The sequence below is a fragment of the Zeus faber genome, assembly GCF_960531495.2.
Source record: "Zeus faber genome assembly, chromosome: 5".
Lineage (NCBI taxonomy): Eukaryota > Metazoa > Chordata > Actinopteri > Zeiformes > Zeidae > Zeus > Zeus faber.
Window position 1 is genome coordinate 31,303,995 of NC_137192.1, and position 25,489 is coordinate 31,329,483.

Consider the following 25,489-nt stretch of genomic DNA (forward strand, 5'->3'; position numbering starts at 1 on the left):
GTTTATTCATATTTCAAAATATGCAACGTTATTTTATTCACTGTGTGTTGTTTGACAAACGTCAGAAGAAAATCAATTATTGTTTTGTCCTCAAAGCATGAGCAATATGTAGAGTGAAGAGCGGCAGAAAGCATGAGCATACTTGCATTGTGGGGGGTGGGGGTCTAACAGCAAATACAAAAGGTTCAACCACTGAACTGAACTGAATGTAAAAATTCAATAGCCACGTTGAATCTGCAAGGTATAACAAAGCACAGTATTTACAAGTCAGTATTAAGTATCGTATCACAAAGTAATAATGTGTTTGTACCAATAAAGCAACGTTTGAACTACGAATTTATCCATGTATCATTTTCTCACATTTGATGAAGTCAGCCATTAGTAAGAGTTTAGAGATCTGCAGTCAGGGAAACCGGATCAGTATCAAAAGACGAGGCTTCATACACATTTCAAAAATATCATCTTTCTGCGCCCAGGTTCTACTGTGAGTGATGGAGTATTGGTCCCCAGAGACCGGCGATTCTGGAGCCAAACACTGCGCCAGGGTTACTGTTTTTAGTCTTCCCTGTGGCAAAACCTTGATGAGCTCTGCGACTCGGCCCAGTAGCTCGTTAGCGCGCTCCCATCTGTTCCCTTCCACCTGGCCGCTCAACAGAGGGTATTCTGGGAGAAAATATGGGATCGGGCCCAGAGGGAAGACCTTCGGACAACCAAACACCAGCTTGTCTTGTCTAAGGCACTCTCCATAAAAGCTCATCTGTCAGCTTCTCCAGAGGAATGACGGTTTACGCCTCACATGCAATTTCCTTGTACCACGTTTTATAGCTTTCCTTTGAGAACACTCAACTTAAAGTGTTTTATCGGGACTTATGAAAGCCTTTAAATGTTTTTTCCTGGAAATGGTTTAGGCACATTTCACTCGCCGACACATTATTATTCTCTTGGGAGGTGAGAGAGAGGAACAGCTCTGGCACTGTTTGTACAAATCTGTATTATTATCTTATGCTGCTCAAATGTGAAACACAGGGAGTTTGGTAACCGGTTCAGCAACATAGGTGGTCAAAAGGGATCCTGAACTGATTAAGGAGCATCAAATTCAAATGCACTCTTTGGATTTGTTCAAAACCACTGCCGAAAGCAAAATCTATTGTTTGAAAAAGAGTTATAGTCCACTTTGCCTCAGTCAGAATCACTGCATGAATTAGGAAAACATACTGGGGGAAGAAAAAAAAACAACAACTATTAAAAAAAAAAAAACAGAATTTGTTAAAATTATAAATGAATTATATATAAATTATTACAGACTAAGTTAAAAAAAACGGGGGGAAAAAAACGCATTCTCAGAAACAATACAGTTGGCGACTGGCAGACCATCCCTGGCGTAACACAGTGTGCATAACACATTATGTCAAAAAGAAAAGAAAATACTGTTACAGAACACTGGAGGTGAAGAAAGCTCATCACAATGATCATACTCCATCTTCGTATTTATGAGCAACCATAGGCAGAACATTAAATCTAGGTTTCTTCCCCACATTGACCGTTAGACTAGACTATGCCTTATGGTATTAGTTTAAACACCCTTAGTCATTGCCATACATTCAGTTTTCAGACAAAACTAAATTAAATCCATGATGAAGCTCAATATCTAAAAGTAACCTAGGCATCCAGAGTAAGCTAAATGAATCTTCATCTCGGTCCAATAAAACATCTTAGTTATCTTAGACACCGTCACTGTCCAGTGTAAGATGGGCAGCTATAAATAAATAGGCATGCAAAAAAAAAAAAACATGTTCATCTTGCAACTTTTACCACATATGTGCAACTGTCAATTCTACAGTTCACCTGCATTTGTTTTGCAGCTTGCTTTCACAGCAGGTAAAACGTTGACCTCCGACCAAACTCCCTCAGGTCAACAGTCCCCAGATATTCCATTTAGGAGTCAGAGGTTGGATTTGGGTCCACTGTTGACAGGGATCGCCCGCAGCTCAGTCCGCATGCACAGGTACTCCCCGATCACAGCCATCAACGCCATGCAGGCCACGTTGACCAGCCACCAAGACAGAGCGGCTGGAAGGTGAGCGTTGTAGATCCAGCAGCTGATCATATGGAAGAAGTGCACGGTAACTGTGAAGTCCAGGCACTGTTTCCCTCGCCGGATGAAAAACCACAGGCCAAGAGCACTGAACAAATGACACAACAAGTTAGGGAAATACGCTCCTGTAACTGTGCCGGTCATTATCAAATGTGCTTACCAAGTAATGTTCACACTGCTGTACAAACCAAGCATGACAACAGCACGTTTCTTTTAATTTATCACAAAATAAATGGAATAACAAACATAACTTCATAAAAACTTCACCAATTTTGTCTTTTTCAGGCGTTTGAGAACGTGGTCTTTAGTCCATAAAGAAAATATTTAATCTCATCATAACTTCATACAATAAAATAACCCTTTATTAATCCCGAGGGGGAAGTTGCAGTTTATGCTTGATTAATTTGACCCACAGCGTTCTGACGTCATGTCTGTACTGACGTCATGTACTGAGTGAGTGAAAAGCCATTTCTTCAGGCAAAACAATTCAAACTATGATAATAACCACAAGAGTTGGAATGACTTGAACAAACATGTAGGTGTGGAAACTATGGAATAAAGACCTTTCTCTTACCAGGTAAGAGAATTTAAGATGAAAGCCATCATTGAGAGCCTGCCTTGTATCGTTGCGAACCCAAGACCCTGCAAATACAGGCATGGATTTAGTGCCATAACTCTGAAAACAAAATTGCAATTGAGAAACATGTACATATGTTTGTATGACTTACTTCATAGCTAAAGATCTGGTCCAGTGAGCGATTACTCTGCACCAGGCTGTCCACCCCAGCCAACCAAAGCCCCAAGAAGCTGTAGTAGATGCACTGCATCAGTGCGATCTGGGACACAATGAGGACTGGGTCCCAGATGTAACTACGGAAATTACTTGCCATCGCAGCGCAGACTGCGGGGTACACTAGGCACGTCCAAGGTTTCAAAATATGGAAAAGGCCCCTCAAGTAGGCTTCAAACTTGTGAATCTGAAACAGAGAATAGTAAAAACATTATACTAAGCAAATATATTCCTGGATCTTTCCTCCTGCAAGATGCTGGAAGTTGAATGTTGAGAAGACAACTAATGGCGTTAAGTAGCCTCTGTAAATGTTTCACAACTACGTCATTATTATTGGTTGGGTGGTGACAAGCTACTTATAGCATGACATCAAGTAAGTAGGAAATGTACACTGAGGATATGGCCGGCATTTCGTTTACAAACGTGACAATCGACAAAGAACACGTGGTGTTAAATCAAAAGCTCCACCGATATAGAATGACAATGTTAAAAGGTGTCGGTGTGAAAGTGCAGTTGTTTGACTGTATGGAAAGATGTGAAAAATAAAAATCTGAGTATAAGAAAGCCGGACATAAAACACAACAGTAATGCGACCTACGACGGCTTGATGGTAATCACAAACCAACTGGTTTCCGACTGCAGCAGGCCACATAGTAGAACTGGGCAATATATCAATATAATGTTGTTACCGTGAGACGGTGTCTGGGATTCGGGTTATTGTCCGAGCTTGACAGACTATTCTATCCAGTGTTTTTAACCACGAGAGCTCGCCAGGTGTGGCATGAAGAATCTTCAAATACCACTTAAAAGGAAAAAAACAAAAATAATGATGCAAACTAGCTCTTGAGTCGAACGACCGAAATTGCAAGGCTGCGCTACCACATCAGTACTAGCTCGAATACCAGCTCTGTGTTAACCACACGTTCAGGCTTCAGCACTGACAGTGTGAGAAGTATTAGTAGACCATACCAACCACAGCAAAACGCGTGTTTTAATGATAAAGCGGGATAGTGGTGTTCCCTGGGGTTATTTGCATATTCAACCCGACCGACCCAAATATCTTCTGTTTATCTCTAACCATCGACTGACATCCCGGATATATCGACAAAGTACATATCGATTCGCCCTACCATATGGACGGAGGAAGTTAGCTTAAGTAAAACGTTAGCCGAGCGGTCGGTATTGGCTCCCTAAACTGCGGTCTGGTAAACGGAGGACACCGGCCGCTCCTCGGTGCGGCCAGGGTGGAGTAATAAAGCGGATTACAACACAACAAAGACGGGCTCAGGTGTTTACATGTTATGGTCGAAGCTACGACATCCTGGAAGTTCCCGGACGGCGACACGGCAGCTTGAACCGCTGACGAGACCGTTTCCTTCGCCGCGACCGAGTGAGTAATGAATCCCAACGTCGGAGTGTCAACCTGAACAATGGACCCGACCGGTGAAATGGACCTTCCAGGGAGACGCAGCGATGGCGGCACTGAACGTCGCCGTGAAAGCCGCAGGACGCTGTGGTCGTTGGAAGCCCAGACGGGGCAGGGCGGGTCAAGAGGACTGAACCGGAAGAAGATCAACTGCTACGCAAATCACGTTTCAACATAAGAGCACGTCCTCTTCGATGTGAAGTATGATCGCCACCTTTACTTTGAAGTTCGGGTTCTGCGTTCGTACGTTTTTTTTCTTTTCACATAAATATTACTACATACATATAACTACATACATATAACTACATACATATTACTACATACATATTACTACATACATATAACTACATACATATTACTACATACATATAACTACATACATATTACTACATACATATAACTACATACATATAACTACATACATATTACTACATACATATTACTACATACATATAACTACATACATATTACTACATACATATTACTACATACATATTACTACATACATATTACTACATACATATAACTACATACATATTACTACATACATATTACTACATACATATTACTACATACATATAACTACATACATATTACTACATACATATTACTACATACATATAACTACATACATATAACTACATACATATTACTACATACATATAACTACATACATATTACTACATACATATAACTACATACATATAACTACATACATATTACTACATACATATAACTACATACATATTACTACATACATATTACTACATACATATAACTACATACATATTACTACATACATATTACTACATACATATAACTACATACATATTACTACATACATATAACTACATACATATTACTACATACATATTACTACATACATATAACTACATACATATTACTACATACATATTACTACATACATATTACTACATACATATTACTACATACTACTACATACATACTACTACATACTACTACATACATATTACTACATACATATTACTACATACATATAACTACATACATATTACTACATACATATAACTACATACATATTACTACATACATATTACTACATACATATTACTACATACATATTACTACATACATATAACTACATACATATAACTACATACATATTACTACATACATATTACTACATACATATAACTACATACATATAACTACATACATATTACTACATACATATAACTACATACATATTACTACATACATATTACTACATACATATAACTACATACATATAACTACATACATATAACTACATACATATTACTACATACATATTACTACATACATATAACTACATACATATAACTACATACATATAACTACATACATATTACTACATACTACTACATACATACTACTACATACTACTACATACATATTACTACATACATACTACTACATACATATTACTACATACTACTACATACATATTACTACATTCTACTACATACATATTACTACATACATATTACTACATACATATTACTACATACTACATACATACTACTACATACATATTACTACATACTACTACATACATATTACTACATACTACTACATACATACTACTACATACATATTACTACATACTACTACATACATACTACTACATACTACTACATACATATTACTACATACATACTACATACATATTACTACATACATATTACTACATACTACATACATACTACTACATACATATTACTACATACTACTACATACATATTACTACATACTACTACATACATACTACTACATACATATTACTACATACTACTACATACATACTACTACATATTACTACAAACATATAACTACATACATATTACTACATACATATTACTACATACTACTACATACATATTACTACATACATATTACTACATACTACTACATACATATAACTACATACATATTACTACATACATATTACTACATACTACTACATACATATAACTACATACATATTACTACATACATATTACTACATACTACTTCATACATATTACTACATACATATTACTACATACATATTACTACATACATATAACTACACACATATAACTACACACATATAACTACATACATATTACTACATACATATTACTACATACATATTACTACATACATATAACTACATACATATAACTACATACATATTACTACATACATATTACTCCATACATATTACTACATACATATTACTACATACATATTACTACATACATATAACTACATACATATTACTACATACATATTACTACATACATATAACTACACACATATAACTACACACATATAACTACATACATATAACAACCACAATATATATTTTTTATTTGGAGTATGTATTTTGAAAATATCCATTTACAATTCTTTCTAATTTGTAATATCTGATTTACAAAATCACAATGTGTAAAATAATAATCATGATAATAATAGTAAGAATAAAAAATATTCTTGTTCTTGAATTGTCTTTTGAATATCGTTTTGGAAATATTTGAAAAAATAAAGATATATAGGCCAGTTTAAACAAATACCTGTGCCATGTTTGGCATGGATCACACATTCATAATAATAATAATAAGAATAATAAATGCATTTATGTTAATATTGTTGTTGATTTTTAGGAAATGTTTGACTGGGAAAAAAATGATTTGTAAAATATAAACGTATGGCAAAGTCATTTGTTTCTACAGTTATATTCATTTTGTTTCCAAGATAAAGTCACTCATATCATTCCAGAAGGCCTTACAAAATAAATGTTCGATTGACTCAGGTTCCAGTTCACAAAAGTTACATTCCTCTGAAAATATTAGGTATGACTTTAGAAATCAATATATTTGACTATTAGACAGATCAATTCCATGGAGAATCTAGAAAGAAATCTCCATTACTTTGTACGTCACCAAAAAATGACGTGGTGTGAGCCAGCCGCGCCTCCAGTTCATTTCTAAGACTGATGTGAAATATTGCAGCAGGAATATATTTCCTGTTTCTCCTCAACCACATCGATGCCATTCACCTGGACTTATGACTCTCAGCAGGAGGAGAGCCAGAGCAGTGTTGTGTTGTATTAGAGATCTCAGTCCACTAGGTACAGCTAGTGGATTGTCATATTCTCTGCTTGAAACCACAACTATTATTATACCTCACCATAAATTCCTCTTGTGTCAATAAATTACCGTTCAAATTCACCAGTTGGCTAACCAAAATAATTTTGCTTGAGAACCAATTTTTGGAAAGAAACAACTTGTCGTATAAATTGTAGTTTCATTGTTCCACATAAAACATTTATGAGGTGACTTATTGTGCTTGTATAGTAAAGCCAAACGCATAAAGGCCTGTTTATCAGACAACGGTAATAAAGGAAGTTGACCTATAATATATATAAAAACATTGTAGTAAAAAAAAAGTGTCCCTCCAAGTTTCTCAAAATCAAAATGAGGTATAATATTCCAAAAGATGTGAGAATATCACATTTAAGTATCGTTTTATCCAGTGGATTTTCATTATCTGGTTGAAGACAGTGAAGTCTAAAACATTTCGACCGCCCTCACTAATCCTATTAGATATAATATATTTTTTAATACTATGTGGCTTATTTTTCCAAATAAAAATGTTAATTAGGTCCTATGTAGGCCATTACAGGGAGATCCCCAACAATGGACTGTTCCAGTTGCTGCAGTCGGGCAAGCGCCTCCGCAGTCACACAGCGAGGACAGAGAGACTGAGACGGAGTTCCTTCCCAGAAGCCACAAGGACTGTCAATGCTGAACTCACCAGGGGTCCTAATGAAAAACAGAGACACTCACACAGGCCCCACTGCACTGTATGTAGCATACTGTACTGCATACTGTATCACTGTACTGGGTTACTGCATACTGTACTGCATACTGTATCACTGTACTGGGTTCCTGCATACTGTACTGCATGCTGTGTACTGGGTTACTGCATACTGTACTGCATGCTGTATCACTGTACTGGGTTACTGCATACTGTACTGCATACTGTATCACTGTACTGGGTTACTGCATACTGTACTGCATACTGTATCACTGTTCTGGGTTACTGCATACTGTTCTGTATTGCTGTTCTGTTCGGTGTTACTGTATCGCTGTATCGTACTGTTCTATACTGTACTGTATATCTCCATACTCACTTTATTTACATGCACTCTACTGCACATACTGTATATGTATATACTGTTGGATGTAGTATAGCGCACAAAATGGCGGCTGATAGAAATGACAGGGCATTTTACTTAAAATGGTTCCCAACATATAAAATGTCTCTTTATGACATCTCTCATCGAAATAGCCTTTATGACGACTTGCCGAATAACCTTTATGACAACTGGCCTAGGAGGATTTATATATATGGGGGATGGTAGCTCCGGCGTTAGAGCTTGTGGTCTAGTGATCTAAAGGTTGCTGGCTCCAGGTCCCAGGCTCCTCCTGCTAGCATGCTGTAGTGTCCTTGAGCAAGACACTTAACCCCTCATTGCTCCTGATGGCTGCGTCCGTCGGTGTTTGAACAATTGTAAGTCGCTTTGGATAAAAGCGTCTGCTAAATGTAATGTAATGTAATATAGGAGCATGTCTAAAGACTCGCTCTCTCTCTCGCTTGGTGGCTCTTGCTTTGGGGTCGTCTCCTGGTCTTTGTCATTGTGCCAATAAAGGATCCATTCTGCATCATATCCGTCTCCATCTGATTGAAGAATCTCATGACATCAACCAACCTGGGAGGGATCGGTTTCCCAGATCCCAACAATACCCATATACATAACTCTTATTTTGTACCCCCACTTTGTATTATCATTTTGAGTCCTATTTTATTGTAATTTTATTTTATTTATATTATTCTACTCACTAACTGCGTTACGATATAGGAATCGGTTCTTTATTTTCTTTCAAGGTTTCGAATATCCAACATACGCTACTCACAATAAGACAGGGATATTCGGCTTTCGGGTGAAATTTCAGGAAGAACCTAAAATGCACTATAACCTTTACAGGTGAACTTAATTTGACCTTCTCTAAACTTTTGAATGCACGTGTCCAACTGTTTAATGTTTCAGTACTTTTTGCACAACTTGCTGTTCTCTAACAAGGAGCTGAACGGCAAAATTCAGGTGTTTGATCAATGAATCGACCAGTACATTTCCAGGTTCAATTAGAATTGGTATTTCAACAGTCCTCTTCATCATGCTGTTCACATGTTGACATCATGAGACCAAGACGACACCTAACAACTGATCAACATTAGCTCGTCATTGCGAGGCTTCAAACAGGATGTTCTCAGAGGGAAGTGGCCACTGAGCTTAGAGTGTCACAGAGTGTCATCAGCAGGTTGCAACAGAGATACAGAGACTGGAAGAGTCACAGAAAGGCATAGAAGTGGACGTCCTTTGGCCACATCCCACACTGATGACCGCTCCATTGTGAAGTGCCCTGCGGAACCGGATGATGATGCCACTCAACTCCAGACACATTTAAGGTAGGTGAGAGGCACCAAGTGTCACGTCAGACCATTCAAAACCGTTTCCATCAGCGTGGTCTGTGTGCTAGACCACCTGCTAGGGAACCTGACCACACCACCAGGCACAGGCATCATCGTCTTGCACGGCCAGGGAGCATTTACGCTGGACGAGGGACCAGTGGCCTCAGTGCTGTTCTCTGATGAAAGTCGGTTCACGTTGAGCAGAAATGATGGCCGCCAATGAATGTCGGAGACGTCAAGGAGAGAGCTATGCATCGGCCACTGTTGTCACCAGACGAGCCTTTGGTGGTGGTGGTGTTACAGTGTGGGCAGGTGTGTCTAGTCAATACAGAACTGCCCTACACTTTGTGAATGGTACAGTGACAAGCCCATACTACCTGAATAACATCATTAATCCAGTCATTGTGCCCCTGCCTGAACAACACAGGCCTCATTTCATCTTCATGGAGGACAATGCTCCAGCTTATCGAGGTCGCATCATTAGGGAACGGCTGCTGGAGACTGGGGCACCTCAAATGGAGTGGCCTGCACTGTCTCCAGACCTGAATCCCATAGAAAACTTATGGGATCAGCTGAGTCTCTGTGTAGAGGCTCGTAACTCTGTACCCCAGAACCTCAATGACCTGAGGGCCGCCCTTCAAGAAGAGTGGGGGGCCAGGCCTCAGCAGACAATAAGTCGACTTCTGAACAGCATGAGACGTCGTTGTCAAGCTGTAATTGATGCTCAACGCACATGACAAGTTATTGAGACATTGACATTTTTTGTTGTGATAAACCCACCACTGTTGTTGGCTTTTGTTTCAATAAATTGTTAGAGATGAGGAAATCACCATTGCATGCTTCTACTTAAATGTCTACTTTCATGATATAATATCACTGTAGCGTGAACATTTTACATTTTCCATAAATTTCATATCCCTAACTTTCTGTGAGTAGTATTTCTAACTTTGCCTCAGTGCATCGTTACTTGTTAATCCGTTGGAAAACAAATGGTTAATGAACTACCACGTGGTGACCTGATCTGCTGCAAAGGGCAAATATCTACGCAAACAAGAGACCCATGGATCGGTGCTTGGGAACAAGGTAACCTGCTTTTTCATTAATTTGTGATTAAGTTATGATGGTGTCACAGTTAGGAGACTGTTGTGCACATAGGCAAGCAATAAAAGGAGGATACGTATAGCTTATTGGTTCCACCATAACCCTAACCCTAATACTGCAGTGTACTGCCACATGGTCCTCTCACTGACCAATACCAGCTGGCCGTTCTGAAATTAAAACATCAACATAAACATTTTTTTGATACAAGAAGTTGTGTGTGTTTATTTATAACAATGATTATACTTTATACCTTGATCAAATACTTCACTTTTTTTTGTAACCTTCTAGACTGGACCGCGGAAGAAGCCACACGGTTGTTCCACATTGAGCTTTGTTACCTCCCAGGATACTGTTTTGGCCATGAACATACGCCGTTGAACTGATAACCTCCATCCACTCTTTACTCTCTCTCTCCCTCTCCCTCTCCCCTCCTGAGAGCTGTCACTTCCAGCGCACACTAGAAGCAATCGCTGCAGCTTGTGGGAGTACCTGTTCGTGGGCGCCCCAAATATTTAAAAAATATATAAAAAAATAACCGTGTCACTTAAAAATAAATACATTTGCAAACAACATCTAAATAAATGAACGCAGCTCTGTGTACATGAAGTGATGAGCTTGACAGTAACACCTACTTTGGCGATTGAGTGTACAGAAGTGATAAATTGATTGATCACTGTGGCTTGTTCAGATGGATGTGAGCTTGTAAACGTACATACAGTAGTCTAAAATATACCGTATATGTAAATTATATATATTATAGCGATAATTGTGGCGGTTCTGCCTGCCACATGCCCGGCGTTTTCAGGGCCCTCAGACAGAGACACAGATGACGGAGTGGAAAATACACCAGTTTATTGCAGAGAGTGGGCAAGGTGGAACAAGCCTGGAGCAGATCGAAGACATATCATGGGCTTCTCTTCCGTGTTTTGGGGGATGGGGGTTTTACCTGTTGCTCGATGATTACTCTAACGAGCAACAGGCGTACAGCCACACTGATCCCGGGCCCAATCTTGAATCTTGAATTACCTAGACCCAAGACAAGTGTGGCTGCTTAAACCACACCACAATAATATATTTATTATATGTATTATATATTACTATATAGATGTATATTTACAATTTTAAACTTGTCAGATTAACTTCTCAAAAATCATTTCCATGCATTCTGACTATGTGGTTTGTGCTGTATGATGTCATACTGTGCATAGAGAATGTTTTTAATCAAACTGTATGGAGGTACAGGGATAGTATCAACAGAAATCCAACTTGGACATTCAGATATTTACTTCAATTCATCATGTAATAAACCTCTCCCTCTACCTCACCAGTCTTCTTCCATATTTTTTTTTAATGACACCTCTATAACAGCGTTATAATCATAAAGTATGAGTAAGGTAAGTAAGCCTGGTTTGATGGCTGAAAATATTCATTGACAAGGTCTTATCTTTAAAATTTAGATCAAGTTATTTTGAGGCAGAAACAACCTTTCAGTGACAAGGTAGGAGCTGTGATCACTTTTGGCAAGTGGAAAACTAAATGTTACAGGTTCTATTGTCCCTTTAAAAGGTATTTCAACAGGTAAAATTGACTGTTTTGGTTCTAATCTAGGGCACAGAGCAGGTAAAATAATGCAGTCATAAGTCAATTGCAAAATAAATCATTTCTATATTTTATATGGAACCCATTCGTACATCAGGTTAATTATAGTCTAGTTTCCAAATATTGCCTAAACAAGGATATTAGACATACCAAACACACTCAGGAAAAAATACGACAGTATTACCTATAATAACCTAAATGTTATATGACATGTACTGCAAACACTTCCTTGGTCACAATTGTGATGATTGTGTTAGAAGAGACGTAAAAGTTTCCACAAAGACATCCCTTTGTTATCAGCACGGACATAAAGTTCTGTATTTACACGTTACGACGGTTAGATCCAGATCCAGATCCAGGCAGACGGTCACTTTTTGGCATGACACCTGTCCATAGGTCCTACTCGTCCGCTCGACACGTCACTAACTCACACCAGAAGCGACGCGCAGCGGCAAAGCAGCTGGACGTCACACATGTTCAATGGGAGATGGCGACGAGGGGCGAAGGACAGCGAAGCGACGCGATCTCGGAAACTTGGCGACGGGAGAAGGATGAATGGATTTCAACGTTATGCTGATTGGCTGTGACGCGAGGCGACGATAAAGCATTTTTGCTGCTCCGTCTGATAAAATGCCCCCTGAACAAGTCCTTGAGTTTGGTTCCTGCCAAAGTTTTGTTCCCAAAATGGAGGAGAAGCTTGTTGAAGGAGCCGCGTTCCCCACGCTGTACGACGTGGCTGTTCATTTACAGAGACGTAATAAAAAATAAACGATGCGTGGAAGAAGATTTGGGAGGTAGTTGGGATCCCTGGTGAGGTTTGTTACATGATGCACTGAAGGAAAAATGTCAAAGTCCGAGTTTCTGTTGGGAATGTCCCTGTACCTCCATGTAGTTTGATTATAACCTTCTCCATGTACAGTATGACGTCATGCAGCACAAACCACATGGTCGGAACGCAATGGAATAATTTGAGACGTTAAAACAATTAAAATCATAAATGTACACGCACACACACACATATATATATATATATATATAAACAATGTACAATACATATAATTATTATGTATATTATATATAATTATTACATATTTACTTGTATTTTTAACTACTATATGTACATTTACACTCACATACATCCTCAAGGAGATACAGACCGTGACCGTGTTTCTTAAAAATAATATATTTGCAAACAACATGTAAACAACTGACTGCAGCTCTGTGCACATGAAGCGATGAGCTGAACAGGAACGCCCACAAGCCACAGCAACAGCTCCTTGGCGACTGAGCTTGCGATCGCGCGGTCAACTTGCTCCCGTCGCCAAGTCTGCCACATCACGTCGCTCCTCCCATTGGAAATGAAGGACTTTCTGCCGCTTCGTCGCTGCGTGGGGCTTCAGGTGTGAGCTTAAGGTAAGACAACGGCTTTGAATACTTAACAGGATTATGTATAAACTTATGTAAATACTTCAAGGTGATTGTTGTGATTCCTCTCAGGGGAAGACAAGGATTACCATGATCTGTTGCAATTTGATATCATTTGGATATATTTCCATAATTGTGTAATGTGGAGGTTTAAGGTTAATCAGTAAGAAGTGAACATTTTGTTGGCCATGTCTCAGCTCTGTACGGTTTGTTTGTTTTGTCTGCACATGACAGTTTCCTGTTCAATATCAATATTTACCTGTTGTCCATGTCTGTTTTTCGAGAGAACTAACGCCTCATAATGCTTAAAGCACATTCCTGTATGACGGCAATATGGAGACACACAATGAGCATCATACCTGGAGTTACAGCCATGCACCATTCGTTGGGTGAGTATGATGTTTGTTTGCTGTTGTTCTTGTTTATCTCTTTGTGTTTTACATTACATTACATTACATTACATTACATACATTACATTAATTCTTTGGTTTGTGTGTTACCGATCAAATGCAATCCAAAATCAAACTGTCCATACATCTCTAAAACGTAGTTACAAAATTTCAATTCCTAGAATCTCCTTGATTCCCCTTTGTGAGCAGGGTCGTTTTCTAGCCTTTTGGGGGCCCTATGACTAATGTTATTTGGGCGCCCCTATTTTGTGAGACCATGGTGAGGGGATTCCAAACCCTCTAAGGTGGTGCGGGGGCATGGATTTTACATTTACATGCGTTCATCTTGTGCAATTTAAGAGAAATAGAGGCTAGATCCGTGGAAAAACTCTTAAGTCCTGAGCCTCCTCTTTGGGCTCCTATCTTGAGTGGAAAGGGGTTTTGAACGTTACAGTATATGCATGCCTCGTCATGGCCACTCCCATGCTTAGATATGTAGAGATGGGAGGTTAGACTCTTTTTACTGACTCGAGTTTGTATTTTTACCCACTGTCTTTAGTGAGTGACTAAAGAGAGTCGGGGTCTGGAGTCACCAAGTCATTCACCCAGAGCCTGGGGAATCCTCCCAGCGCCCATAGAGCATACAGAGCAAAGATTTCTGCTGGTCGAGCCAACTAACTTGCGGGTTTACCCCGCTAACTGCGGTTTACCCCTTCTAGACTTTCCAAATGTTATCGGACAGAATGGATCAAATATATGATAGTGGAACAAGTCGTCTCGCAAGGGTTGTTACGGTCAAAAATCCACCGTTTTACAGCCGCTAGTAATAATGCTTTTTACTACCTCAAATTGGCTTCAAAGCCCAGCGCTGTTCCTGGGGGCTTGCTCAGAAGAAGCACTCAACCAATCAGAGCTAGTATCCATCATCATCCTCACTCCCAGTCCCCACTGGTTCACACCATCAGGCCACCGATTTACTAAAGGAAAATTATCCATATTGTGATAAAAGACTGAAAGACCAAGAGTTCTCAAAGGCAAAAGGTTTATTTTGAAGTTTTAATTAAAATCAATGTAATTAAGATCAAATATCAATGTTATTAAATGTTATTTCAATATATCTCAAATCATAGTCGAGTAATAGTAATCTACTAAAAAGGGACAAATTGTGAGTTATGGAACACCGTGCAGCGGCAGCCCGGGTCAGACCTTCAGCTCCGGGCTGGAAAGTCCCAGTGAGTGAGCGACTTGCAACCCGAGTCGCTGACTTGGGTTGCAAGTCACTCACTCACTCAGTACTTGGAGGCAGACATTGACTTCAGCTCCAGTCGGGCTGGGAGAGAGAGTGGTTCGTGCAGCCTGCGTAAGAACAATCTGGGAGAGAGACATGAGCAAGTACTGAGTTGAAACAAGTGCCAAAGTGGTTTATTTTCTCACAGGGCCAGGTTAATACAGTATTTAACTTGCCACATTTTGTTGGGGAATTCTCACTGCCTGGTCAGTAAGGTTAATCTGCCCGCTACAGGAAAACAAACTGAGGGAATAAAATATATTTATCCAGCAGAATAAAGAGAAAGATACAGATGCACTTCTAAACCGTGATTCTGTTCAGTCTAGTTTTACATTAGGAAAAGCCAGCTTCTATACAGAGAAAAGGTTGGCCTATTCTGAGACGAGCCATGTGATTCGCTGTTGCCTTAAGTAACAGCTGAAAACTGTTTTAACAAAGAAAAACATTGAATTCTATTGGTGCCAGGAAAGAATACATTGGTCCTGACATATGGTGCTTTGACAAGCTAGAAAAACAGAGATAATGACTAAAACAGTTGTGCCATTTATATGCAGGAATATTAGATCTCCTGATAAAAAAGGAGCCAGAAGTAATCACCAAACAAAACATGTGCCCCTCAGCATTTTGGCATCACTTGGCTGTAGAGTTACAGTATATCATCCATGAACATTGATCATCTGCATTTTCTCTCAGAATTTCCACAAATACAGTTGATATAAGAATTGCACAATAGTGTGAGTGACGTTGTCTAGCTAGTAACCAGTAGGAGCGGCAAGTCAGTGAAAAAGTCAGTGGAGATGAGGACTCGTTTGAAACTCTTCACTGACTCAGAGTGAAAAGAGTCGTTTGTTTCAAACTTTTTGTTCAGACTCTCACATCACTACAGATGTCTGATTAGTTGCTGCACTAAGTTGTGGGTTGATACCATTAATTACACAGCTTTGGTACATTTTCTAGCAAATTCTGACCACTCGAGAATGGAGGGGAAAAAGGGTAAAAAAAATCCCCCCAAAAGACATATATTAGATATACAGATATATTACATATATACAGATATTTCATCACACATTAATGCAATTGGGCTCTTTGGATTCACAAGAGTCTCAGCTTTGTACCTGTATCCAATTTCTACAATTACATGACTGTTTAGTTACCACAGTGAGCGAAAATTAGGAAAATAAAATAAGGTGAAAATAACATCTTTGCACTCTTTAGCCAACATACCCTATGTAGCTGACATATGCCAGGCATGGCTGTAAAGGTGAGACTCTTGCGGTTCTAATGAGCCCAATTTCATTGAGATACTTTGATGTGAGAGGTCACCCGTTTGAAAATAATCATGCCCATATACTTTTGGCAAAAAAGGTAGCCGACTTTGGAGCTATGTTACACCGCTTCTCAGTTAGCTATCATGACATGCTAACATGCACCAACGGATGATTGGACGTCTTTCTCATATCGATCATTTAAAAAATCCCTTTCCAGAATATACAAACTTTCATTAAAAACAGATGACACTTTATCTTTACCTACAATGAAATGGGAAAGAGACCTTGCTGTCCCCACCGATATCAACCTATTTGCAACAACACCTTTTCTATGACCCACAATTCCAAAATGCAACTCATCCAATATAGATTCTGCACAGAGCTCATATCACGGAACACAAAATGTTCAAAATGGGTTTTGTGGATAAAGACATTCGCTCTCACTGTTCCCTTAATACCAGAGATGACTACTTTCATGCCTCCTGGCTCTGCCCACCTATCCTAGCATTCTGGACCAACAGATGCTTAATTTTAGCTATAAGGTAAGCGAGGATTAAGTTTAGGTACAAGGTTAGCAGCAGCCCCAACACCAGCAACACAGACAGACAGGCAGACAGACATGTCAGTCAGTCAGTCATAGACTGTAGTGAACAGCAAGGTTTTTAACTTGCTTTTAAAAGTATTCAGTGTGGGGGCCTCTCTCAGGTTCCTTGGTAGGGTGTTCCATTGACTTGGGGCATAGCTACAGAGGCAGCCTCTCCTGCTTTAGAGTTGGTACGAGGGATAGTTAAAAGACCACTGCCTGTGGACATGAGAGTTCTTGCTGGTTCGTGTATAATTAGCATTTAGTTTATATACTGAGGTGCAAGGCCATTTATAGCTTTATATACAAGTAGCAGAATCTTAAAATCAATTCTAGTTTTGACAGGGAACCAATGTAGAGATCTAAGAACAGGTGTGATGAGTTCAAACTTTTTTGTACCAGTGAGAACGCATGCAGCCGCATTTTGGATTAACTGTAGCCACTACACAGCTGATTTCGGGAGGCCGGTGAAATGGCCATTACAGTAGTCCAATCTACTCGTTATTAATGCATGGATTAATTTTTCAGAGTCTGCTTTTGACAGAAAGCCTCTTACTTTTGAATGTTTTTTAGATGTGTAGTTTCTTGATGATTTTGATGTGTTGATGAAGAAGGAGTGACCGCTGACGCTGACTTGAGTAAAATAATAGGTTTATTACAAAAGAACAGCATCAGACCAGACTTGCCATGGTTCGCCTGGGAGAGAACAGAGCCGGATGGATTCTTTGCCGGATGCAACTCGGGCGGGTTCTTTTATGTTTGTCCAAAGACAACGTTGACCATTTGGTTCCCCTACATAGGTCACAGGTCACATTTCACCTCCCTTATAAGAAAATTACTAACAGACGGTGCCAGGGGTCCCGAGAGAGACAGCACATCACCGGGACCCCTGGTGATGTGCTGTCTCTCTCGGGACCCCTGGCACCGTCTGTTAGTAATTTTCTTATACAACGGGGGCTGTCTTGGGACGCCACACATTCCAAGACCCCTCAGATGGTAGAAGGCTGATTTTGTGATGTGATTGATATGGCTCTTAAAATTTAGATTACCGTCTATGATTACACCCAGAATTTGGCTGCCATCTTGCCTGTCACGCTCCTCTCCCAGCGTGCTTCTCGTCTATCCCAAAATTGTTATCCGACATATTAGCTTAGAAATACATACACTCGCACACCAATCCTACTCCGAACAACACTTCACCCGACCAGGGTCTGTGGGGCAGGAGGGGTACGAGTGATTCGGGTTCGACTTGCCTGTAGCAATTTTAACTGCAATTGCCAACAGCACACATTGAGCACTGGGGTTTTCGGGGTGGTGGGTCGCTGGCGGGTCGGTGTAGGGGAGTGGTTGGCTGGTAGGGCCCCCTGCCACCTGGGCTGGAGTCCTGGCAGCTTGCCCCTGATGGCTCAAGTTGTGCTTTGACTTTGTGGGGCGGCGGAGAGCGCCACCGGATGCCTTCTGGGGGCCCCTGGGGGCTGCTTGCTGTTGTCAGTGTGGGTTGGGGTGCGAGGGGCGGCTGTCGGCCTTTGCTCCTGCTGCACGGCTTCTCTGTGGCAGGTGCCCCGGGTGGTGGAGATATATATCTGGCACCCTGCTGGCGTCGGCAGGGGGGTGGGCTAACATCTGGGTGCCCCATACTGAGCACACTCTGCTACGTGGATGGGCGCTCGGCACTTGGGCCGGGTGGGGCGTCTGGTCGGCTGCGGTAGGGCAGGCCTCGCCTTTGCACATGGCATGGGTGGGCATGGAGGTCCCGCCGGCTTGCCGGGCGGGTAGTTCGGGCGGGGTGTCGCTCTGTTGGTGCGTCTTGTGCCTGAACTTGGAGGTGGGTTGTTTGTGTGCGCCTGTGGAGTGCAGGGTCTCCTCGTGCTCCCTGGGACTGGGTTATGCTCCTTGGGGTGAGGCGTGGGGGTTGGTCTGTGGCCTTCTGTGGCATCCCTCATTTACTGCCATAACTATGACAGGAAGAGGCCACGTGCCTAATTGTTGTTCCAGTTTTCCTGAACCTGATTAACTCTGTTTTTCAATACATGTTGTCGTCCAGTGTTTTCATGCAAATGTTATTTGGTTCTACGTTTGATTGTCTAACCCGCAGTGAATCTCCCCCTCTTGGAGTAGTGATTAGTTGTTTATAGACCCAAACATGGTAAGACCGTTCTCCAAAGAGGGGGATTGGTGGTGGTTCTGTATAACCAAAAATAGGTGCTTTTGTCATCTTACAGGTCCTCCACAGGACAGAGTTATTGCAGCAGTTGTTGATGATTTAAGAATTAATAAAGAGTTGGATTGCAGGTGGAGAACTTGAACTCCACTTGCAGACTAACTCTGTCCTAGATGCAATGGCGCAAATACTCTGTTGTATGCCCAGCATGCTGACAGCACAGGTTTAAAAGAAAGGGACACCACATCATTATACATGCAAACAAGGTATTGACTTTTAAAGCCTAAAAATAAATCTTTTGGTGTATGTCAGGATGACACCTGCACAAAGAAGATCCACATTATTTCACATTAAACGCCATCTCAAATTTTTGATTTTACTAATCTACTAATATCTTTTCCTTTTTTTGTATTTTCCAAACCTCAAGGATCTTTACGGTGGAGGAGCAGGTACAGACCGGCTCCTCTCCTGTCGGCTTCACCCGCTCGTGCCCTCATAGACGAGCAGATCAGCATCCAGGGGCGTTTCCTGCCGCCCCACAGTGCAGTCACAGTGTGTGCACACATGCACAGTGAGGACGGCGACCTGTGGGAAGCCTTTTCACACTACAATACCAACGAGGACGGCACCGTGAACCGTAAGTCACGAGGATCGTTACCAGCATGCTCACTGTTGCTTCAAAATTCAAAATTACAATTAGCAAATAAAAATACAATTCTATACATTACGTATCCAAAACCAACAAAAAAGAATCACATTTCACAATTCTCTCCTTCATTAGTGAACAGAGATTACTCAGTTGGGGGTTCCTATGTCGGGTGCGAGCCGATGGGGCTGATGTGGAGCCTGCAGCCGGCACCGGGGGCCAGAGAGGGTTTGAGGTTGGCACTTTAATATAACGTTTATAATAAAGGTTTATTTTGTAGAAGCCCCACTGTAATTGAATTTATTGACTTCAAACTGTCTCCGTTGCATAATCTGTCCACAGGCTCAGGAAGAAAAACGTGGAGGCTCCGTACGTAGTCAACCTGTCCCTGTTGGAGGGCCACGTCACACCAAGTGACGGTTCCACAGGAGAAGGATGCGGCGCGGGTCCGCTGGCGGTATCGACTGTGGAGAGGTGGTACATGACACCAGGCGTCAGGAGGATAGACATTAGACAAAATGGAATCGTGGGAACGTTATTTCTGCCTTCAGGTAAGATAAGATAAAAAGCTGAGAGCGTTTATTTAGCGGAGTACATTTAAATATACAAGGAATTTGTCTTGGTCAGGCTTGGTGCATTGGTGTGTAGTGCATAAAAAAACTTAAAAACCCCAAAAAAGATGTCTCATATTGTAGATCAAAATGTGATCACATGCAGGCCCGGGGCCGTTCCCTGCCGTGGTGGACCTGTGGGGGATGGGAGGAGGGCTGGTGGAGTACCGCTCTGCACTGTTTGCCTCCAGAGGCTTTGCAAGTCTTTCTCTTGCTTACTTTGGACACAAAGATATTCCCGGTCCACTCAACACAATAAATGTCGGCGTTGACTACCTCAGGGTAAAAACAAAACAAATAAAGATTACTTAATTTCCTTTCTCCCTCCATTTCTTTGTCGTTCCAGGTGAATTTTTTCCCCATCTTTTCTTTTATGTTGGCAGTCGGCGTACCACCTGCTTCAGGACCGTCCTGAAGTGTGTGAGGAAAGAGTGGGTGTGATCGGCCTCTCCTTCGGGGTCTTCATGTCCCTACAAATCGCCACTCAGCCTGATCTCAAAGTGTGTGAAGAGTTCAATCTTTGAGATCAGTTTTTCTGGGACAGTGGTCATTCTGCCGCCCCTGTTACTGTGTGAAATGCACATTGATAAAGAAATGTTACATTCAGAAATAATGTAATTTAAGTAAATACTGTGTCACTGCCTTGATACTGTGGCTCAGATCAAATATCATGTATCAAACATGTATGATAATAATTGAAGTTTCCCCTTTCAGCCAAAGTGTGTCATTTGTATTAATGGCCCAATTGGAGAGTACTGGGGCAGTGGGAGTCCCTTCAAGAGGTAGTAGCTGCTGATGAAAATGATTATATACTATAATACTATTGATGCCAATCAGATGCTTGTTAGTGCTTCTACTCATTCAGTGCCATTTACCATATGATCATGTGAATGTCTTTTTTCATTTTTTTCTTCTTTTCTCTTTATTACCCATGATATTGACTTGTTTGTTTCCTCTATAGGTAAGTCGTGCAGCGTCGTCATCACTAAGGCCTGGTGGGTTTGTTCAATTCTGGCCTGGACACAATTTGGGATGTGTAATTAAAGTAATGCTTTGTTACTGAGATCCATTTATTGCAACTGATTTGCAGACAGGAGCAGAAAAGAATATCACAAGAAACCCACTGCTTAAAATGGGGTCTTAAAGAGCCACAAAACTTTGAAACCAACTGTGTGGAGGTTGAGTTTACTTCTGTGTGTTGTTGTTGTTGTTGTTAGTACCTCACGGTACTGGCGCTTTGACGAACAGGGCTACGTTAGTTTCAGAGAAGTGTCCTTGCCGAATAACATTCACCCAGAGAACAGTGAAGGTAATGCGTAAAATTAAAAGTCACACCAATATACTTCCAATCCCCAACATTCAATTACAATCATTGCAATTTTACATCAACCACATGTCTTTGCAGTTAGAAAACCTGACCTGCCCAATACTGTACATTGTGGGAGAGGATGACTTGAGCTGCGCGAGTAAAGAGAACGCAAATGAGGTACTCTGACCACAAACATATTTATTCCTTGGTTGATCAAAACTCCAAGTTGAACTGTAGATTTGCAGCTTCCTTGCTCTGAATAGAAGACATTGGAATTTGATTCACAATTGAATTATTTACTTATTTGATTCAATTATGTGTTTGTGATTTAACATGTGTTTGTGCCTCAGATTGAGGAGGCTCTGCGTTCTGCAGGTAAAGCCCAACTCTTCACCCGCTTGTCGTATCCCGGTGCAGGACACCTGATAGAGCCTCCGTACTCCCCAAACGCTAGAACCGCCCTGTGGACGGTCAAACCCAAGAAACGTATGTGGGCTTTCTTTGTTTTGTTTTTTCATTTAATTTGCACAGGCCCAATTGCTCACTATTTATTGTTAGAATGCTTCTAATAAATGTGAAAATAATATAAAATGTTGTTTAATGTCAAGTATAAACAGATTGTTCTGAATTATTTGTTTATCCTTATTTTTTTACTTACCCTTCATGGTTTTCACCTTAATGGATCATCACTGTGCATGAGTCTGGGTCAAATTCAGTTACTGATCTAGAACTTTTCTATTTCCTTCTCCTCCACAGCCACTGAGTAGCCCATTCATCTTAAACAATCCACAATCCAACTAAATCTCACATAGCAAAGTAATCATTTCATTCATTTTGTGTAAAATGAAAACAAAACTTTATTTGACGTGAGATATATCAGCAGCAGAAGCAGCTTTGCAGTTGCACAAGTTTCATTCTGTCCTACATTTGTATTTACCATGAAGAAACATGTGACCTTGTGACCTTACCCGTTGCTCTTTGGACCAACCGACGAGCAACAGGTATGCAGCCACTCTGATCCCAATTACCTAGAGCAAAGTCAGTTGTGGCTGCTCAAACCACCCCATTCCCATGCCACAATTTGTATTTACCATTTCTAAACATGTGAACTTGGTTTAATAACGACAATTCTTAGTCTGGCTTAAAGTTTACTGTTTTCACCGACGGTGAGGCATGTTGGTGACCTGTGTAATTCAGGTACACCGTAGATCATAGTGGATTTTAGAGATATGAACGCTGACTGAATAATTCCCAGATTCATTTTGAACTTACCCTCTATTCGTGTCTAGTCATCACGCTGTGGGGAGGCCACCTCGCACCCCATGCCGCCGCACAGGAAAACTCCTGGAACAAGATGCTGCATTTTCTGGATTGCAATCTCAGAGGCTGAGATTGTCCGGTTACAGACAATATCAACTCAATCATCTGTTCACCTCCAGGAGCAGTAATTGTACTCCCCACTTAAGGACCTACCTGTTTAACGACTGTGCAGACTTTGGACCAGCTCCCGACCAGTCTGTATTGTGCGCTGCGTACAATACCGCGGTGTGCGTGGCGTCTCAGCGTCAAGCATTATATCACGCATCATCCTTTATATACTATATACACTGTTTACATCTCATCTCATCACTGTTCTCAGACCCAGTCTTGTTCCTGCAGTTTGTCAGTATTCACAACACGCGTGAACGCAATCGCAACGCCCCCTTACCGTGAAATCACGTGGGTCCTCGCTTATCAATCAATTCTCTTCACGACCTGGTCGTAGGAACAGAACTCGGTTGTTAAGTGAGGAGTACCTGTATTGCATATTAGACATTTTTTTTATCTCTCTTAAATCATAAGGAATGTGGTTCTAAATGTAAAGCCACTAAAATGGTAACTTCCCTGTGTCAACCCCCACCAAACAATGGAAAGAAAGGCCAACAAGTGTCAACAATGAGGGAACTTCCAGATTACAACTTAGAATTGATTCCTTTATACAAGATGGATGCCAAAAACTATGTATTGTCGAAATAAATGTTGATTTTGGCAATACATTTATTTTTCCATTACTTTCAATACAATCAAGATACCACTAGAGGGGTAAGACATCAATCGGACTGGACAAAAACAAATTTAGTTTGTTATTCTTATTTGATATAAAAGAATAATGTAAAAAATAATTAAATTGCAAGAATAGGGTTCCATAATATATTATTGATCATTCCAGACGCATGGTATTTCAAACCACTTTCCCAAAGAGCCCACTGCTTGTTCAGGCTTTGATAGGTTTTTAATGTGTACACTGTGTCGTTAACGTGGTAAATTGGGAAGAAGAGGCTGATGCATGCTGACGTCACCATGGCAATCAGAGCAATGAACACCTGTAACACCTGTCAATCTCCAGATCTCCATTTTGGTCAAGGTCTAGACTTTGGACCAGAAATGGACCAGAAAATGCTCGCCCAGCGTCTCGTTCTCTTGGATTTTCTATTCGGCGTAAGTGAAAGGATGCGAGTTCCAGGAGCAAAAGACAACTTTTAAACAAGGGTTGACTCCTCCCTCAGTGTTTATGAGAAGTATTATTGTTTGTGCTGCTGTCGCCAAGACAACTGGATCGCTTTACGTTTTCCTCAGGGCGTGCCGTGGAAATGATCAACACCACTTTCATTTTGTTTGTTTTGGTTGCGCAGTCATACACATTGATGGTTAATTTTTATGTGGACTGGGCGGCTGCACTGAGCAGACACCGTGATTAGAAGATGAGTATTTATTAAGTACTGGAATAAAGTTTTAAGAGAGAAAGAGGAGACGAGAGGGAGAAAGAAAGGGGTCTTTTTCGGGAGAGAGAGGGATCTCTGAGGGCAGCAGGTTTATATAGTATCTGTGGTGACCTCCACCGGCATATGTTGCGAAAGGTGTAAAAGCTGAACATTGCCTTGTGACACAAGTTTGACATTTAACAAAGATCATTATCTTCGGACATGGTGTTCACCCGCACGTAAGCTACAGCATTCACTATGAGACTAAATAACGTGACCCTGTATGGTTACATGGAAAGTGAAAATAAATGGGGGTAAACGTGATGACCTATCACTATAAGCGAAAAATTGCATCATTCTACATCAACATTAATACATAGACACCGCATTGACTTCTTCAGATTGTTGCTGCAATACATCAACGTCGCTGCCATATTGGAACGGGCATGACCGGCCTGTAAACAAGTAAAAGGGAGAGCTGTGGTATTTGTGGATAAAATGCACTATGAAGTTTTG

At 40.7% G+C, this 25,489-nt stretch overlaps 2 protein-coding genes across 5 annotated transcripts; one reads left to right on the plus strand and one right to left on the minus strand.

The window, feature by feature from the left end:
• On the minus strand, positions 1-4,399 carry sys1 (SYS1 golgi trafficking protein). The gene is made up of 4 exons (XM_080000079.1): positions 4,182-4,399; positions 2,824-3,072; positions 2,670-2,737; positions 1-2,183 (listed from the first exon to the last, which is right to left on the minus strand). Exons 2-4 carry the CDS (start codon positions 2,983-2,985, stop codon positions 1,943-1,945), a joined length of 471 nt encoding a protein of 156 aa, XP_079856205.1. The 5' UTR covers positions 2,986-3,072; positions 4,182-4,399; the 3' UTR covers positions 1-1,942.
• A 9,450-nt stretch (positions 4,400-13,849) lies between these two features.
• Positions 13,850-24,218, plus strand: LOC307230084 (bile acid-CoA:amino acid N-acyltransferase-like). Of its 4 annotated transcripts, none has more exons than XM_080000285.1 (11): positions 13,850-13,965; positions 14,289-14,366; positions 20,094-20,303; positions 20,448-20,547; positions 20,655-20,863; positions 21,030-21,205; positions 21,307-21,423; positions 21,638-21,705; positions 22,172-22,409; positions 22,583-22,718; positions 23,522-24,218. In XM_080000285.1, the coding sequence occupies exons 2-11, from the start codon at positions 14,300-14,302 to the stop codon at positions 23,620-23,622; spliced, it is 1,422 nt and encodes a 473-aa protein (XP_079856411.1). In that variant the 5' UTR covers positions 13,850-13,965; positions 14,289-14,299; the 3' UTR covers positions 23,623-24,218. The 4 variants fall into 4 exon arrangements, with proteins under 4 accessions (XP_079856411.1, XP_079856412.1, XP_079856410.1 ...); XM_080000286.1 differs by lacking the exon at positions 13,850-13,965 and having other exon boundaries at positions 14,278-14,366; positions 22,172-22,232; positions 22,329-22,409; XM_080000284.1 differs by lacking the exon at positions 13,850-13,965 and having other exon boundaries at positions 14,278-14,366.
• The last annotated feature ends 1,271 nt before the right edge of the window (positions 24,219-25,489 follow it).

Coding starts and splice junctions, on each gene's coding strand:
- sys1 (XM_080000079.1), bottom strand. CDS start 2,985: ATGGCAAGTAATTTCCGTAGTTACATCTGGGACCCAGTCCTCATTGTG. Junction 2,738..2,823: donor ACCAGATCTTTAGCTATGAA/GTAAGTCATACA, acceptor CTGTATTTGCAG/GGTCTTGGGTTCGCAACGAT. Junction 2,184..2,669: donor ATCTTAAATTCTCTTACCTG/GTAAGAGAAAGG, acceptor TCATTTGTTCAG/TGCTCTTGGCCTGTGGTTTT.
- LOC307230084 (XM_080000284.1), top strand. CDS start 14,279: ATGCTTAAAGCACATTCCTGTATGACGGCAATATGGAGACACACAATG. Junction 20,548..20,654: donor GGGGCCAGAGAGGGTTTGAG/GTTGGCACTTTA, acceptor ATCTGTCCACAG/GCTCAGGAAGAAAAACGTGG. Junction 21,706..22,171: donor AGTGGGAGTCCCTTCAAGAG/GTAGTAGCTGCT, acceptor TTTGACGAACAG/GGCTACGTTAGTTTCAGAGA.